We start from the raw sequence: 18,663 nt of genomic DNA on the forward strand, positions 1-18,663 counted from the left end.
TACTGGGCGAGTAACATTATCCTTGCTCTGGCAGGAGGTGTTATCACCTCCTCCAAGCAGGATGAGGTAATCAGCATGTCCAAGCAGGAGGCTTCAAAGGCCTCCGCCGCCTTGAATATGCGATCCTGGCTTCCCCCACACAAAAGAAATGCCACCCACTTCCCAGGGCCCAATTGGCACCAGGACAGGCAGGACAATTTGCTAGTCAGGAGGTGTGTTCCCCCTCAGGCTAGTACCACCCCTAAGGTGGGCTACCTGAAGTGAACACGACTTGGAAAATTCCACCATCTTGGTTTTTGGTGGCATTAGGTCCAGTGGGTCAGGATTATGCCCACTTCCCACAGGAAGTGGTCATATAGAGTGTGTAGTCACCCTAAAAGTAAGTAGTCCACTGGCTACTACCTGACACACCCTGTAACGCTGTCAAATACCCTGATGCCAGGATTTCAGTTTTGATGGACACTAAGTAGTGAACAAAGAAGATTGCTGACATGAGAACAGAGGAGCAACTACTGACTTGCCACCAACCCTGCCAGCCTGACCCTTGTGGAAGAAACTGACTTGTCCTGCCTCTGTGCAGACTCCAAGAAAGCCGTAGGGCTGCCAGTGCTTCGCAAATCGCCAGAGAAACTCCCTTGGAGTAAAGGAGCTACTCCCCTGCAGCCGCGGGCACCAAAGAAGCAGGGTCCGATTAATCATCCTGCCGGTTACCGGGACGTTCCCTGCATCTGCCCAGGAAGAGATCGCTGTGCTTCCACAGGTCAGATCCGTCCTCCCTCCAAGTGTGGGTACGCAAGGACCCACTGAAGCAGCACAGCACCAATATTCGGGGTATCTGACCACTTGCAGCAACTAAGGCTTGTTGTGTCAAGCATGGACACCAACACAGATGAAGGCCCACATGCACGTCGAGGGACTTCAGGGAAAGTGACCACATCAAGAGTGGCCCAGCTGTTCGGTTTGCCTCTTATCTGCAGAACCAAGTCCGAGGGAGGTGACGATGCCAACAGGACCCTGAGCCCACCCTTGGGTTTGCCAATACCGGACTCCCAGTCACTGCCTGCAGCCTATTTGTGCGGCCCCTTCAACCGCGAGTGTCTCCCACAGCACAAACCAGACGCCTAAAAGCACTACAGTGCCCGATGAGAAGTAGCCTAGCGGTGTCCACACATGCCAGAGTATCTCGTACCAAGCCCCTCAGAGGGTTTGCCCGGACTGGTTCGCCCCAGTCCCATCTTGCAGTCTCTTTTCAACCAGACCGTTCCCCATTGAAGTGAATGGGGCACCTGATGCTGAGACACACCTGCACCCGGCTGCCTCAGTGCTGCCCTGTGAGAAAGTGGCTCTGTATATACTGTTCCTTAATAGGTACAGGGTGTACAGAGTCCACAGACCCCAAGGGTTTAACAGAGGTTAAAGGTAGATATAACCTTACTCTCCAAAGTGGTAGCCTGGTCGAGCAGTAAGGCAGTATCAGAGGACGTGTAAAGCATTTGTTGTACACACTCAGTCAGCAAATAGTTCCACACACTCAATAACTGAACTCTAGGCCAATGGTTTGTATATAAAAAATATATGCTTGTTTTATTTTAGAACCAACACTTGGAATTAAAATATACTTTCTCGACAGGAGATGTTTCATAAAAATACTTTTGTATATGCAATAGACTTTTTAGTAAACAGTTACAAATAGTTGCAGTAGGCAACTCTATTTCTAAACACAATACATTTAGCTCAATGCTAAATTCAAATTATATGCCACAGATTACTTTTTAGATTACTTTTGTAATTCCAGGCTTGGATCCTAGATCCAGTCCTGGGTCAGTTCTCAGAATCAGCTGTTGAAAGTCGACTTTGGTACTGTAGTGATTTTTAACTAATATTTAGCTATTTCAAAAGTGAGCACTTGGAAAATATTTCAGAGCAAACAATCAATGATTCCCTATGGAAGGAAATATAGGTTACAGGTACAGTAGGTTATCGTTACTTTTGTAATCCAGTACTGGGTGGCTAGACTCAGTACTGGGACATTTATCCAAAACAGGTAAGTAATTACGTTTTCAGATGTTATACGATTTGTGAGGAATATTTAGAAATTGCAGAAATCAACACTTAGAAGAACTTTCATAGAAAAGCAGTCAATGGTTTCCTATGGAAGAAAAATGAGTTAAAGGTAAGTATAGTTGTGGGTACTTTTCAGAGTCAGTGCTGGGCACCAAGATCCAGCACTGGGAGCTCACCTAAGAGCAGGTGAGTAAATTCGTTTTTGGTACTCGGCTGATTTTTGGTGAATATTTTGAGTTTTGAAAAGTTCACACTTAGAAGAATTTCCAAGAAAAAGCCAGTCAATGTTACCCTATGAGGAAAATGAAGTTAGCGGTTTACGGGTAAGTTCTCGACTGGCAGAGTTGAAGTTCTGGGCATAGACTCAGGGGTCTCCCAGTGTCAGGTAGGTACAGTCAGTTCACCCTCAGCGGTTTCAGGACGGCCGGGTGCAAAAGGAGTTAGGCCCAATGTTAGCCTATGAGGAATAGGGGTGCCTGGTTTGGTGGCTGCTGACTAGCAGGCCACGCGGCTGTGGGAGCTGGGCTCCTGGTCACTCACTCAAGGCAAGTGGGGAAGTAGGCTAGTGTAGAGATTGCACTGCCAGGGCCACTCGGGCGGCTGGGTGCAGGGTGCTTTTGAGCCGTCGGGCGCTCAATGGGAATGTTCCGGTTAGGAAAAGGGCTGCAAGCTCGGACGAGGATGCTTCAGGTGCCACCACCACTTCGAGAAGTAAGTTGGGTAGTTGTAGGTTAGGTGGGTACCCCGGGATTGGGCACAGGGGGCCGCAGGGCGCCGCGTGCAGGGGTGCCTTTTGGTGTCGGGAAATCTTACCCTCTGATGATCGCGGTTGGGGGGGCACCTTGTTCCGAGGCTGCAGGCTTCTTCCGGAATGTCGAGGGGGGTCCTTGGGTGCCGGACTCGGGATCACAGTCGCCGTGGGGTCGTCCTCAGGGTCTTTGTCCACTCCGGCACTGGCCAGGCTTGGCTGGTGCAGAGTGTGCTGTGTTCGCGGTTCCGGGCCAGGGGTTAGAAATAGGTTTCTGAGTAGAGCCTCTACTCATGGGAGTCCCAGGGGCTTAGAGCCAAAAGGTAGCCAGGTCCTCCGGGGTTGGTGAGGTTGCTGGCCACGAGAGACGCCGCGCTGGTGCAGGTTCGGGAGTCGACAGGCGGGTAGGGCTGGGGCCAAAGCAGTTGGTGTCTTCTTCCCTTTTTAGCAGCTGCAGGGCAGGTATTTGTTTTTCTTGCTCTTCTTGTAGTCTTTTGAATCTGGAATCTGGGGAAGAGAGGTTCAGGGTGCCCCTAAATACTAGATTTAGGGGCGTTACAGGTAGGTGAAGGCCAGGGACCAATGGGTCCTTGTCCTGGGGTGGGTACACCCCCTATCCTGCCTCTCTCCTGTGGGAGGGGGGCAGTAGCCTAATCCTGATAGGGTAGGGCCTCCCATCTTCAAGATGGCGAGAGCCTAGAGATGTGCTTCACCTCGCCTCCCCCACCTGAGGGGTGGGGTGGGCAGGCTGGCACATCCCCTGTCCTTGTATGGGGTTTCCGGCCAAGCTTCCCGCCAGAGTGGGGGGTTGCAGTGGCCTGGGGAAACTCCAAGAGGCGGCATGCCTTTGAAGCTTCCCTTTGCTCATCCTGGGGGAGGAGATTTATCACCTCACCCAGGATGTGCATTGTTGCAGGCCCGGGAGAGCAGGGGCTCCCCCACCCAGGGGTCCAGCAACATGTCTGCTGTGTGGCAGCCTGGGCAGCCTCTGCGCAGACGTGGATTGTAGGTTAGTTGTAAGGGGGCATCTCTAAGATGCCCTCTGGGGTGCTTGGTACATTAAATCCCACACTGGCATCAGGGTGGGTTTAATGTGCTGAGAAGTTTGATACCAAACTTCCCAGTCTTTAGTGTTGCCATTATGGTGCTGTGGAGCTCGTGTTTGACGAGCTCTCAGCACCATGTACTCTTAAATGGCAGCACTGCACTTACAGTGCCCAGGAATGGACCTGGGTACTGTAGGGGCACAGGGCTCCTGTGCCCACACCATGGGCATAAGGCACCCAGCCAGAGGGGTGGCTGATATATGCCATGGCAGTGTAGGTGATGGGCATGGCACACAGAGAGGTGTGTCATGTCGACTCTTCATTTTGTCCTGCACCCAGACACTCAGCCTGCAAAGGCAGTGTGTGTATGTAAGGGTACAGGGCCTCTGAGGGTGGCACAAATGAGTGCTGCAGTCCTCAGAGGCCTTCCCTGGTCACAAGGCCCTAGGTACCTAGGGTACCATTTACTAGGGGCTGACATGTGGCCAGGGTTTGCCAATTTGGAGTTTGTGTGGCTTAAGGAAGGGACATAGGCCCTGGGCACCTGGTTGGCAGGAGTCCAGGGTACACTCAGTAAAAGTACATTCAGCAATTTAGCAAAAAGTGGGGGCACACCATGCAAGAAAAATGGCACTTTCTCACACAACCCCCCCCCCCCCCCACCCCCCCCCACGAAAGGTGATGAGACTAACCTTGTCCTATGGAGTCTTCATTGTCTAAGTGGAAGAACCTGGAAAGTCCATCTGCATTGGCATGGGCAGTCCCTGGTCTATGTTCCACTTCAAAGTCCATTCCCTGTAGGGAGATGGACCACCTTAGCAGTTTTGGATTTTCCCCTTTCATCTGCATTAGCCATCTGAGAGGTCTGTGGTCAGTTTGAACCAGGAAGTGAGTACCAAACAGGTATGGCCTCAACTTCTTCAGGGACCAAACCACAGCAAAGGCCTCCCTCTCAATGGCACTCCAACGCTGCTCTCTGGGGAGTAGCCTCCTGCTTATAAAAGCAACAGGTTGGTCTTGGCCTTCATCATTGGTCTGGGATAGGACCGCTCCTATCCCTAGCTCAGAGGCATCAGTCTGCACTATGAACTGCTTGGCATAATCTGGAGCTTTTAGAATTGGTGCTGAGCACATTGCTTCTTTCAGGGTGTCAAAAGCCTTTTGGCAACTAACTGTCCAGTTCACTTTCTTGGGCATTTTCTTGGAGGTGAGTTCTGTGAGGGGAGTCACAATGGACCCATACCCCTTCACAAACCTCCTGTGGTATCCAGTCAAGCCAAGGAATGCCCTGACTTGGGTCTGGGTTGTTGGTTGTCCATGATGGCCTGGATCTTAGGTTGTAAGGGCTGTACCTGGCCTCCACTTACAAGGTGGCCCAAGTACACCACAGTGCCCTGCCCTATCTGGCATTTGGATGCCTTGATAGTGAGGCCTGCATTGTGCAGGGCCTCTAAAACGTTCCCAAGGTGGATCAGGTGATCCTGCCAGGTGGAGCTAAAGACAGCAATATCATCAAGATAAGCTGCACTAAAGGACTCCAGCCCAGCCAGGACATGGTTCACCAGCCTCTGGAAAGTGGCAGGGGCATTCTTTAACCCAAAGGGCATCACAGTAAACTGATAATGCCCATCAGGGGTGGAGAATGCTGTTTTCTCTTTTGCTCCTGGAGCCATGCCAATCTGCCAGTACCCTGCAGTTAAGTCAAAGGTACTGAGGAATTGGGCAGCCCCTAATTTATCTATCAGTTCATCTGCTCTTGGGATAGGGTGAGCATCTGTCTTGGTGACAGAGTTGAGCCCTCTATAGTCCACACAGAACCTCATCTCTCTCTTTTCACCCTGTTGATGAGGTTTGGGGACTAGAACCACTGGGCTGGCCCAGGGGCTCTCAGAGGGTTCAATGACCCCTAACTCCAGCATCTTGCTGACCTCAGCTTTGATGCTCTCCTTGACCTGGTCTGACTGTCGATAGATTGTTTTTGACAGGTGCATTGTCACCAGTGTCCACATCATGGGTACACCAGTTGGTCAGACCAGGGGTCAGGGAGAAGAGGCTAGCATACTGCTGCAAGACTTGCTTGCAGTCAGTTTGCTGTTGGGCAGAGAGGGTGTCTGATAAGATCACACCATCCACTGACCCATCCTTTGGGCTGTAAGAGAGGAGGTCAGGTAGAGGTTCACTCTCTGCTTCCTGCTTCTCATCAGTCACCATCAGCATGGTGATGTCAGCCCTGTCATTGTAGAGCTTGAGGCGGTTCACATGGATGACCCTCTTGGGTGTCCTGCTAGTGCCCAGGTCAACTAGATAGGTGACCTCACTCTTTCTTTCTAGGATAGGGTAAGAGCCACTCCAGTTATCTTGGAGAGCCCTTGGTGCCACTGGCTCCAAAACCCACACCTGTTGCCCAGGTTGAAATTCAACCAGTGCAGCTTTTTGGTCATACCAGTGCTTCTGGAGCTCCTGGCTGGCCTCAAGGTTCTTGGATGCCTTTTCCATATACTCAGCCATTCTGGACCTTAGGCCAAGCACATAGTTCACTATGTCTTGTTTGGGTTCTTGAAGAGGCCTCTCCCAGCCCTCTTTTACAAGACAAAGTGGTCCCCTTACAGGATGAGCAAACAGAAGTTCAAAGGGTGAGAAACCTACTCCCTTCTGTGGCACTTCTCTGTAAGCGAAAAGCAAGCATTGTAACAGGACATCCCACCTCCTTTTGAGTTTCTCAGGGAGTCCCATGATCATACCGCCTCAGCGCAGACGTGGATTGTAGGTTAGTTGTAAGGGGGCATCTCTAAGATGCCCTCTGGGGTGCTTGGTACATTAAATCCCACACTGGCATCAGGGTGGGTTTAATGTGCTGAGAAGTTTGATACCAAACTTCCCAGTCTTTAGTGTTGCCATTATGGTGCTGTGGAGCTCGTGTTTGACAAGCTCTCAGCACCATGTACTCTTAAATGGCAGCACTGCACTTACAGTGCCCAGGAATGGACCTGGGTACTGTAGGGGCACAGGGCTCCTGCTCCTGTGCCCACACCATGGGCATAAGGCACCCAGCCAGAGGGGTGGCTGATATATGCCATGGCAGTGTAGGTGATGGGCATGGCACACAGAGGTGTCATGTAGACTCTTCATTTTGTCCTGCACCCAGACACTCAGCCTGCAAAGGCAGTGTGTGTGTGTAAGGGTACAGGGCCTCTAAGGGTGGCACAAATGAGTGCTGCAGCCCTCAGAGGCCTTCCCTGGTCACAAGGCCCTGGGTACCTAGGGTACCATTTACTAGGGGCTGACATGTGGCCAGGGTTTGCCAATTTGGAGTTTGTGTGGTTTAAGGAAGGAACATAGGCCCTGGGCACCTGGTTGGCAGGAGTCCAGGGTACACTCAGTAAAAGTACATTCAGACATTTAGCAAAAAGTGAGGGCACACCATGCAAGAAAGATGGCACTTTCTCACATGCCCAAGGTAACCTGTTGTTGTTGCCTTGGACCTTACCCCATACTTACTTTAAGTCCAGGAGAAGGTTCCTGTAAGTCGCTGGCAAGTGCCCAAATGTAGAATAGGTTCTTCCCTCATAGGATAACAATACAGCTCCAGAATTGCGGTGAAGTGTGAACTTTGAAACCTGTAAACATTCCTTACTTGAAAAGTACTTACCCGACTCCAATGATCTTGGCATCTAAATTCATAAACAAATCTGTGCTATTTTTATCAATTGATGTCTGATTTCTTTGTGTGTCTCACTTATTGCCTTTATGTGCAGTAAATGCTTAGCACTACCCTCTGATAACTGCTCGCCCACCCTAGCAGTAAAGAGAGCATTTGGGTTATTGTTTGTGCCTCTGTAAACCAATTGGGGTTTGCCTGGACTCTTTACATAGTATACCTCATTGTGGTCCACTATATAAAAAGGCAGCTTCCTACAGGAGGGAACCAAGTACCCAATTGTTATTGACCACAACCTCCCCTTAGGGCACTTTCTGGGCATAAAAGTGGCACCCCTGGCACCCAGAACTCCGATCTCGCTTGTACTGAAGTAATGGACAGAAGAACTGTTGTGCCGACCATGGACCTGGCAAAGAGAGGCTGCTCCAAAGTTGGACTCCGCCTGCTGCTCCTTTGGCTAGCGAAGGTAAGGTCTGTGTCTGCTGTGCCCTGCTCGACAACAAGATTTTCCTGTGTCTCAGCAAGAAGAGACGACTCCTGTAGCAGCACATGGACATAAAGGCTGAAGAAGCCAGTCTGGTTGATATCAGATCACTGGCTGATCAGAGGCTGCTTTAGCTTTGAAGCTCTCCTTTTGGGCCAACAACTGTGTGGTTTCTTGCAGAAGGGACCTCTCTCCAGTGCAGGCCCCTGTTCTCTCCTTTCCTGGGAGAGAGCAGAAAGCTGTCTCTGGTTCAAGCTCCGTGTGCAACCGCTAAGGGCACATGAGATTTAAGGCAATAAAATGTCAACTTGATGAAAGTTGCACTCTAACTTGTTACATTAATTTCGCCATTGAGAACCCAGTCTGGGTTAATGTAACCAGTTGCTTGATACCTTGGAGTATCAACTTTCGTCGCATCGTTTAGGAGTTAGCACAGCTTAGGGGTCAACGTGTAATCCTGCAATGCCCACGGAGCAACAATTTCTTTCTTCTGTAAAACTGACAGTTTTGTGTTTAAACTGTCGGAATACAAAAAATACATGCTCGCGAAATATGGTGCAGCCTGCCTTTGGGCTCGGTAGGCCTGCCATAAGTTTCAGGGAGACATTTGACTTTGACATGGCTTAAAATGGCAAAGTTGAGCTAGCATTTAGAAACTGCCCTCCAGTCTGCAATGGCAGACTGGTAGATTTGTTTTTATATTTGTCACTCAGGCCGTCTCAACCAGTGCTGCAATCCCTGCGGTGACTTTTCTACTTAAAGGCCCTGGTGACCATATACTAGGGACGTATATGTAAATCTGATAACTACTTGCCGCAGATTCCTTCAAGTAGAATTATCCCCAGGCATGAGACTGGACCCGAAAAATGTTTTTGCCCAGCATCCCTGAGCGCCAGTTCCTTGTTGTGTGGCTGTCATGTCGGCGACAGATCCTCACCCCATCTGTATGTGGTGTTTCGGAGAGCACCGCGACTCCACTGATTGTGAGGCGTGCCAGCAGATGAAGCCAAAATCCCGGCGGGAGCACCGGATGAAACTTCTTTCGGCTCGTGTGTCCAGGTCGGCGGCGTCTTCTCGCCTGGCCCCTGCGGAGGGTTCTCGGACCCACGGCTTCCCTCGCCGACTTCGATCTTCTCCCAGGTCGCAAGAGCGCCACTCACCTCTTGGTAAGTGTCGCAGTTTGTCCTCAAGGGTCGGTTTCCGGCCTGTCGGGGCGTGGGCTCTCAGCGTGTGGTGCGGCCCTGCGTGTCGTCCCCTTATCTGCCGTTACCCGGCGTGGGGGCAACCAGAGCCCAGATGGAGACATATGCGGCGGCTTTGCAGGCCTCGCTGGCTTCTCCTCCTTCCCCTCCTGGGGCGTCAGCGGATCCCTTGCACTGTGCGGGGCCCTCCGCGGCTTCGCCGGTGGCTCCGGCGCCGCCTGGTTCGGATCCAGTCTCGGAGGATGTGGTGCCGTTGGGGTGCGGCCCTTAGGGGGTCTCCTTCGGACCACGGCGCCTCTGCTTCGCCGCTAACTCCCGCCGGAGGCCCTGTGGTGTCGCGGGAGGTTACCGGGTCTCGGGTTGCACCCCCGAGCCTCTCTCGGTCCTTGGGACAGGCGGCAGCCTTGTCGGAGGCTGAGGTTATGTCGCCGGCGGCTGCTGGCCCTGGCGGCGCCACAGGGATCGGCGGAGGACCCAGCTCGTCCTGTCACGGGTCGCGGCTGGCGGGGGACTCCTAGTCTCTCCCCGGGCCCTTCTCGTCCCTCCACGCAGGCGGCTGCCTCGTCGGCGCTCAGGTCGGCGCCGCCCTGGCTCCGGCATCCTGCGCTGTGTACCCGTCGACGACAGTGTCCTGCCTTAGGTTGCGGACTCTACGGCCCCGGGCCGACGTCTGGTTGTTGATTCGTCTTCTGATGCCTCCTTCTCCAGAGGTTCGGCGGTTACTGGTGTCATCCTCGCCGGAGCTGGGCCGCCGTGTCGTTGGTTTTTCCCCGACGTCGTCTAAAGGCGGCTCCTCGCCGTCTCCACGACCGTAGTCTTCGCCGGAGAAGCCGCAGGTTCCCCACTCCTCGGTCCCTCTTCCTTCCTTCTGGCCTTGGCCCTTCCTTCCTCCAGTTGGCTTGGGGGATGGCCACCTTAGCTTGCAGCCGTCACCTAACAAGGAGCTCTTTTCTCCTCCGCGGGGCCCTACGGAGGCAGGTGCGGCTTTCGCCCGTTCTGTTTCCACGACTGTGGGAATTTTGCACATGGGTGATCCAGCTACCCATTTCCCCGCAGATCATCTTCTGGAGGTTCTCCATCAGGGCTCTGGTGGTAGGGAACTGTTGCTTCCCTTCGAGGGTTCACTCCACTCTTCTCTCTTGGGGACTTGGGGCCGTCCCACCACGGGGGACCCGGTGCCCCAGCACCTTCTGCACCGCCACCATCCGGCACTGCGTGATCCGGTGTGCATTTCTCTTCACCCTTCGACCAGAGTCCCCCTTTTGCAGTCTGCCTTTACTGCTGCTGTTGTCTCCCCCGTCGCGGGAGGCCCGCTGGCTGGACTCCTGGGGGCGCAATATGTTTGCCTCGGCCAGTGCGGCTCTGCGGGTCCTTAACACACTGTGTGTTTTGGCTAGGGCCACTTCTTGCTTGTGGGACTCGGCGGAGTCCCTTATGTCTGCCGTTTCTCAGGAGGGTGCCTGTGTGGATTTGAGACACCATGTCTTGGATGGTCGGGAGCTGGCGGCGTTTATCCTTTGCTCCGCTCTGGACATCTCAGAGGTGCTGGGTCGTGCCATGGCTTCTTCGGTTGCCCTTCGTCGTCATGCCTAGCTTCGGGATGTGTGTTCCCGGAGAATGTTCGAAAATGGCTGGTGGACCTCCCCTTCGATGGTTTTCTTTTGTTCCATTCCGCTGCGGACTCAGCCATCCAGAGGTTCTTGGCGGGGCTTCGTCGTCCTCCTCCTCCTCCTCCCCCCTCCTTCTCCTCCTCAGTGACCTGCGTGTTGATCTGGTTCTTGGAGCTGTTCTTCTGTTGGGGTGGGTCACCCCGGTTGTCTGTTGTGTGCTTCATGGCCACTCGACTCTTCCTTGCGGAGGCTGTGGTTCTGTTGGCTGCGGGCCAGCCACTTTTTGACTGTGTGCTTTTCCTTTGGGTTTTTTACACCATGCTGGTCCTGAGATTGGGCCTTCTGCGTTTCCCCTCTCACTGCTTGATAGGCCTCTTGACAGGTCTTTTTTGTTGTCCTCCGCTGCGGAAGTTTCTTCCGAAGAGGTTCCCATGTCTTGGGATATGACATGCCCTATGTGGGGCAGGGTTGGCTGTTATATAGCCCCGGTATGTGCTGGGGAGTTGTGGTCGCCTGCGGGCTTCTGCTCTTCGTGGCGTTATGGTATGTTGCGGATGCAACTTTCTTCTTTGCCTTTTTGCTTTGTGTTTTGTTCTGTGGGGCCCCTGACGTCGGGCGAAGCTTGCCAGCGCCACCTTCTTATTCTTTCTGCACCGTTGTGCCTTCCTGGGGCTTTCGTGGGACTGTCATCCTGCCTTCTCCGCTGCTTCCAGTGGGCCTTGCACTCTGTTCTACCTTTTCTCCCTGTGGGGGGGTATGGTCCCTGACTTCTGGACCCTCTTGCGGGCGCAGTTTGTCCCTGCGGGGCGTTGGACGTTTCTTCCTGGGTGACCTTGAGTACCCCTTTTCGGCATCCGCCTGCTTCTTGCTGCCGGTGCCGTCCTGTCTGGGATTGCCTTTGCTCTACCTCTTCTTGGAGTCTCTAGGTTGCTCTTCTCCTTCGGTGCTCCTTTCCTTGCCTTGGCCTTGGGCGGAGATTTGGTTGCCTCACGTGGACGTGGGGTGTTTGGCTTCTATGCGCCTTGCCTTGTTTCCTCTGCTGAGTGAAGAAAGGCCATCTTCTACTTTTCTTTTCCCGCCTCCCCCCACCTTGGGGTTGATGGCCTCCTGCTGGCAGGGGTTTCCCTTTGCCTGGGGGACTGGGCTCCTCGTCCTGTTATCGAACTCTACCCCCGTACGGCCCTCTGTTGTGCCCAGGTGGGTGGGGTCCTCTCGCAGACCCTCCTTCCCCTTGGGTATGGCTAGGATATCTATTCTACGTGAAGGAATCTGCGGCCAGTAGTCTCTATCAGATGTACGAGTTACTTACCTTTGGTAACGATGTATCTGGTAGAGACGATTCTAGCCGCAGATTCCTTCACGGCCCCCCGTTCCTCCCCGTTCTGCGAGGACTTGTGATTTGGTCTTTTGCACTCGCTTCCCTGTGGGTGGCTGTGTCTTCTATGATTACATTCTTCCCTTTTTCTGTCAGGCTGTCCCTTTTTCCTCCCCGTTGTCACATGGGAGGATAGGTTTGTTAGTACTTCTGGCTCTTTGCGATCCTTGAGGTTGGGGTCTTTTGGCTGTGCCTCTGCCCTTGTTCCTGATGGGGTATGTCACACATTGATGGGGATGTCTTGGGGTTTTGTTGTTCCCTGTGTGTGCCCCGACTGGTTCCCCTTCCTTGTCTTTGGTTGGGGTTGTAGTCCTGTTGCATGTTATCGTGACATTTTTACATATGTCCCTCGTCTCCGGGGGGATGGGGGGGGAGCTTTCTCTGTACTGGCAGGGTTGCTGCTCTGTTCTTTATTCTTTCCTTGCTTTTGGGTACTGCAGTGCCGGGCACTGCTCTTTATGGTGTTGTTCCTCACCATTCCTTTTTCTGCTCTTTTGCACACTGTTCCTATGCGCTCAGTTTTGTCTGCTGGCTCCGTGTTGTGGCGCGGAAAAGTTCTCAGAAGAAAACGGACGTAGGCGTGCCGGGGTGGGACTTATGTGACCTCGTTGACGTCACGTACACGGACGACACCTGGGCCGAGTCGCGTGATGCCGTCCCCCCCGGCACGCAGGGATGCGGGGCAAAAAAGTTTTCCGGGTCCAGTCTCACGCCTGAGGATAATTCTACGTGAAGGAATCTGCGGCTAGAATCGTCTCTACCAGATACATCGTTACCTAAGGTAAGTAACTCGTATATCAGGCATACAGATAGTGTTTGTGGAGCTGTAATTCCAGGTAACTACATTTTCCTCTAATTTTCTTAGATTTCCTCTTTTCTGATTTGTTTCATGCATGCTGGCAATCTTTGTTTCATTCCATGTAGTTAGCCTAGAAACACTTTCATATATTGATCTTGTCATTTATTTCTTTTTAAGGAGTTAACAAGTACCTGCAATCCTATTGTTACGAAAGCAAAACCTAAAGTGGAACCTCCAAAAGAGGAGCAGCAGTCAGCTGAACAAAACGGACCAGTTGATGGGGAAGGGGATGTTGCTAAGCAGGGACACCAACCAACTGAACACAATGGCAGCACAACATCTTCTGAGGCAGAAAAGAAACTTCCGGACATGGATATTGATTGAATACCAGCTTTCTGTTATAAACTGTAATAAAGCTTTAAATTGTTGACTTTGTATGGTTCTGAGTACAGATCAGCAGAAGTGAATACTGCAGTTATTGTAATTTTCTGTAGGTTCCCACACCCTCCCCCTCCCAGCACTTCCTATTTTGTTAATGTATGGAGCATTTTGACCTTAAAATGACTACTCAATCAAGTAAGTTGTACTTTTCAGTCATCGTTCTACTTGGTGGCCAGTGGCAATTCTAATAGAATGTATTGTCTCCACAATGACAAATGTTCCTTTGAGTGTTTTGTTCCCGTTTGTTTTTCAAGCCCTGTTCGTCCAAACAAATGGTAGCACAGACTTCAGATGGCTGGTATCCGTAAGCATCTGTCTCCAACTATTGCTACAGAGACTTTTGTTGCTTCATTTTTTTAAGGTGGCTTGTAAAGCCATGATCATTTAGAGCAGATGAGTGCAATTGTTCGTTATTCTGCCATCTGCTTTTACATATGTATTATTGGAAATATTCTCAGCTACAATTGATCCTAAATCTATCGCGAGTGCCACTCCTTCTGTATGTGTACTTGCTCAGTTATCTGGTGGTATGCAGTATATTCTCGCCTGACCTCCGAGCATGGTGCTAGCATGACCTCATGATAGTAATTAAAAGCTATTTGGTAATGGAGGGCTTAACTTGAGGCAGTGCTCCCAGAAGCAAGCATGCTGACTTTCACAGACGAAAGCGTTTCTCAAATTCCTGTCTGTGCTTCAGTGCAGCAATTACAACTTTGTAGTAGCAAATGTGAACATTTCTGCGTTCCTCAAATTCATATCCATTCTCATAGGTCGCAGCTGTGCATTTTTAAACCAGTTGAGAATATTTGTACGGTAGATTATTGACCCTGAATACTTTAATTCCTGTTAAGCCAGTTGCAAATTTGAGAGGTTTCCGGTTTAATTTACCCATTCCTAATGTCCCAGTTGTCCCATTTGAGTGTTCTAGCTCTTGCATTCTTTATCTGATTAGTGCAACTGTGGCATGTTTCAAAGGCTTGTTACACTCTAATGTGCTAAAAAAGACCAGGACTAGCATGCTATGTTGCCATTTTGACTTGTAGTTGACACCCAAGTGAGACACTATTATTAACACTAAAACTTTTGAGTCCCAAGTACACAAGTGTAGTTGCTACTTGTGTCCCCCTATTCCAAATTCATTATGCTTCCACTAAAAATTATGCATTGTCGCTCATCCACAAGGTGGCTGCAAGGAGTCTATCTGGATAGCATTTCTATAATGTTTGAACTCTTCCCCCTGTTGGCCTTTTGTTAGCTTGAAGCAGTTTTTTTTTTTTTTTTTTTTTTGTGGCAAATTTTCAATCGGCATAAATGGGAGGAGGGGGGGGGGGGGGGACTGCTTCCAGCATTAATGCAGATTAAGGACCATGCAGGGTGCTGAGATTTTAGTATTTATAGTGATGTGGCAGCAATGTTATTTCTCTGAAATAACTAGATACATTGGTGTACCCCAAGTCACACCTATTGCAAGCTTTCAAGTGTTTGAGCACAAATTGTTTAATGTAAAATAGATCTGTCTGTCAGATCATTCCTTTTCTGTTTCTCTCTGATCCTTCTACCATTGGCTTAAATATTCTTTCGAATATCTATGAAGCCCTTGGGTTTTTAAGTACATGAAGAATGTCAGCACATTTTGAAAAGATGACCCTGAATATCTTTGCTGGGTTATTAGAAGCTATCTCAGCTCCTCTGGTTTGTTTAAATTTTCTCATGTACTTTTTTTCTTTATATTTAAAGAATTGATGTGTAGAAACCGGTTTAATATGGGGGAGGGGAGAAATCGGAACCTCTGTCGAAGCTATTGCCGACGCTCAGTTTTAGAAGTGGTCGCATCCTACTTTACATTTGCTAGTTTTGTCAGTTTTCATGAGCAAACTTGCAAAATGACTCGTCTGTCCTCATTTGATGTACTGCAAGTCTGAAAATGATTGCTTTGTATTTTTTTTAACTAAACGTTCAAACATCCACGCAGACTGTATCTGAAATAAATGCACTGCGTTGCAACTTTTGTTGTCAGTTTTGATGCAAGCAGTCATGTTTTACGTGAATTTAATACTTGGTCTAGTATAATGGAGTGTGTTGCTGAGTGGAGAATTACTTATATATTCCATAGCTGTTTTTTGCGTAATTTTGTATTGCTTTACGTTCAACATACACAGCAAACTTACCAATTATTTACATAATATATTTGGCTTCCTTTTTTCTTTCCGTGCAATTTGAGGTGCTACTCCTCAATATGCCTCTACTTTTGTTTCCAACTTTGATTTAGTCTTATTCAAGTTCGGCTATTCATAATTGTTGATGCGTTCCATCTACTTGACTTACCTGTTATATAGTGCAGAGGCTGGGGGTGGCTAATGCGATTGGTGTTAACTAGGTTAATAATTTTGAGTGTGCCTAGTGTTGGTACCGAGTGAGTTTCAAAGCCGGTGCTTCGTAGCTGTGACAATAGTATTGTCTGGGATCAGTCACAATACACTGATGGTCCTCTTGTACGATTGAAAATATGAGTCTATAGTTCTGCAAGTCTGAAATAATAAAAACAAGTGGTCATACTTCTATAGTTATAGGTTATTTCTTCAAAATTCAGTAAACTTGTCTGTGTCCTGTGCCCCTGTGCTTTAATCTCCTTGTGTGTGGGTATATAAAGGGATGTTTTCACTGCAAATAATTTGTAGCCTTTCATGCAAGGCTGAAAAGCAGCAGCGCTCTTGGGTGTTGGCACTGTGTCTAGCAGGCTAGATCGAAAAGCATAAAACTGCTTTTGTTTATTGCACTGTAGAGTGTAAGACCTAGATGTTGGTCTAGAGCTCATGCTTTTATGTAGTATCAGTTTTTATCATTTAATGTTGACTGGCTATGTAAAATATTTATTTTTTGTTTTGCACAGTCTCTTCTGTCATTATACTTGTTCTTCTGTAGGGGCAAAGAGCTGACAAATATGACCGAAATATGTTTGGCAGCCATTCCTTGGCTATGGTAAAAGAGGAATATCCGCTTTTGTTCGAGGAGCAAACACTGCTATTCATACACACTGTTGAGCACTTATCCTCTCTTTTGGGTTGTGTATACTAGTCATGAGGTGGCTTTTGAAGTTAGGAACGTGATTGTAAAGGAACCAATTCTGTAAAGTGCAAAGCTGTTACTTCCTGATCTCAGAACTTTTGGTTTACATAAACATCGCTATTTCTTTTCGGACACTGCTGCAAAATACATGGCATGTCTTTAAGAGCTGAACTTGGAAATTATTTAATAAATTAAAAACATTGCATAATGGTGTGCTTGCTTCTGCTATTGATCATGGAGCAGCTCTACCTCCGTGCTTAGTGAATGAAAGTAAAATTTATAACTCCATTGCAGTTGTTTGCCTTTATGAAAGTTAGCTGCCTTTTGCAAATACCATGACTGCTATGTTCCACGTGAGATACATTTTCTCAATGTGTATAAGGCAGTCTTAGTAGCACATGCGTCGCCTTTAATTTTTTTTTTACAGCTCCTAACTGTGTTGTAAGGTAAATGACGCTTGTAACATTGCCTCTGCGTGATCAGACTTTTACCAAGAAAAAGCCTTTTCATGCATTAAACATACATTTGCAAATTTGAAATTTCTTGTTAGTATGGATTACTGCAATAGCAGCTTGATGTCTGTAGAAGCAGTTGACTTTTTCATAACTTCTGCATATAAAATCGTGGCACCATATTTGCAGACATGAGTGGCAGCTTAAGATAAATGTAAAAGTTTAGAATGTAGAGACCAATTGTTCTCCGAATCTTCACTTCACACAGAACCACAAATGTAAATTGTATAATAGCTGAAGCTCGGATTAACATATGTTGTGTACAACTAGGTAATTGCAAGTACCAACCAGCAGTCTCTTCCTTGGCCCATAAGAGCAATAACAGTCTACTTTAGATGCTTGCATTCTTCAGGCCAAAAACAGTATTGTCCAGGTCTTTATTTTATGGCACTTGAAAGCAACCAGCTGTATTATTTTCTTGAGTATTGTTTGAAATGGTGTTCATACATTTTTTTTTTCATTACAAGGCATCTAGTAATGAAAAGGTTGCTTTCAGTGACAGTATGGTTTTGAATGACTTAAATTCGCAATGTTCATATCAGTGTCTGGGTATTCTGTAACATTTGAATGAGATCGCTATTAAAGAATGTCAAATTCAGTTTTCTGTTTACGCGATACAATTCATGAAGGAGGATTATTTGTACTGGCTTAATAGGTGTTGATCAAATGTTTACGGGTGAAGCGCATTGGGAGCAATGCGTTTTTCGTTTTGCAAATGCACCAAAAATCTACCTTGTTGAATTGAGTATCAATACACAATGTGCATTAGGTACGTGTTACAGTACAGGTTTGCTCAGTGTTTAGTTTCCATTTTTCCCCTGGGCAGTTACGGTGCTGGTACCTGAAATCCTATTGCTTCTTCGTTATCAGGTGGGTAGTATTTGCATTTAGAAACGTATGCTGTTTTTTTTTTTAACCAACACTTTTCTTACTGTTCACTCTCTCCTCATAGTAACTACTTAAGTTGTTCTCCCAAATATCTTGTTTGTATTTTTTTTTTGTTCTTGGCTCTTTCTTCTTTGTCTTGTTGGAAAAAGCTTATGCTGGCACACTGGACCACTAAAGAGCATTATTTTTCTCTTTAAAGAAGAAAAAAAACACCTACAAATACTGTCACTTTTTTTTTTTAACAGCTGAAACCTGCGTGGATCTTACCCCATAGACTTTGACTCTGATGAAGTTTTAGTTTTTTTGCTTTTCATGCACGATGCAAGTATTGCCTTGTTTGATGCATCTGAAAGAAACACGTTAGTTAGATTCCTAACCTTAGAATATCCCCAGGCGTTAGGCTGGATCCGGAAAGATTTTTCATCAGCAATACCCTTTGCCCATCGCTAGGCGTCGTCTGCGGCTCCGCGTCCGTCGTCGGCGTCGTGCGCCGGAATGACGTAGTCAGAGTACTTAGACGCCGCCCTCACGCGCTGACGTCAGTACTTCTTTTTTCCGCGCCAGACAGCACCGATCCGGGAAGCGCTTACCCTTTTAGACTAAACTTTTTGGACTCTTTTGTCTACTCTCGTCGACTTGATACTGGTGCCGGTAGGATGCCTGGTTTCAAAGCCTGGGACTTCTGTCACCGACTAATGTCGGTAATGGACCACCACCACCGCCGGTGCCTTTACTGTCTTGGGGCCGACCACCATGCGGAGTCGTGCCTC

At 48.8% G+C, this 18,663-nt stretch overlaps 1 protein-coding gene across 1 annotated transcript in view; it reads left to right on the forward strand.

Moving 5' to 3' along the window:
- The window catches only part of HSPA4 (heat shock protein family A (Hsp70) member 4), a 481,472-nt gene extending 468,058 nt beyond the window's left edge, over positions 1-13,414 (forward strand). Inside the window, exon 19 of the mRNA XM_085618072.1 lies at positions 13,164-13,414. Within this exon, the coding sequence (XP_085474198.1) occupies positions 13,164-13,370 (207 nt within the window). The 3' untranslated portion in view covers positions 13,371-13,414. The remainder of the gene's footprint in view (positions 1-13,163) is intronic.
- Positions 13,415-18,663: the final 5,249 nt, after the last annotated feature.

The sequence above is a fragment of the Triturus cristatus genome, chromosome 7 (genome assembly GCF_964204655.1).
Source record: "Triturus cristatus chromosome 7, aTriCri1.1, whole genome shotgun sequence".
NCBI classification, from domain to species: Eukaryota; Metazoa; Chordata; class Amphibia; order Caudata; family Salamandridae; genus Triturus; species Triturus cristatus.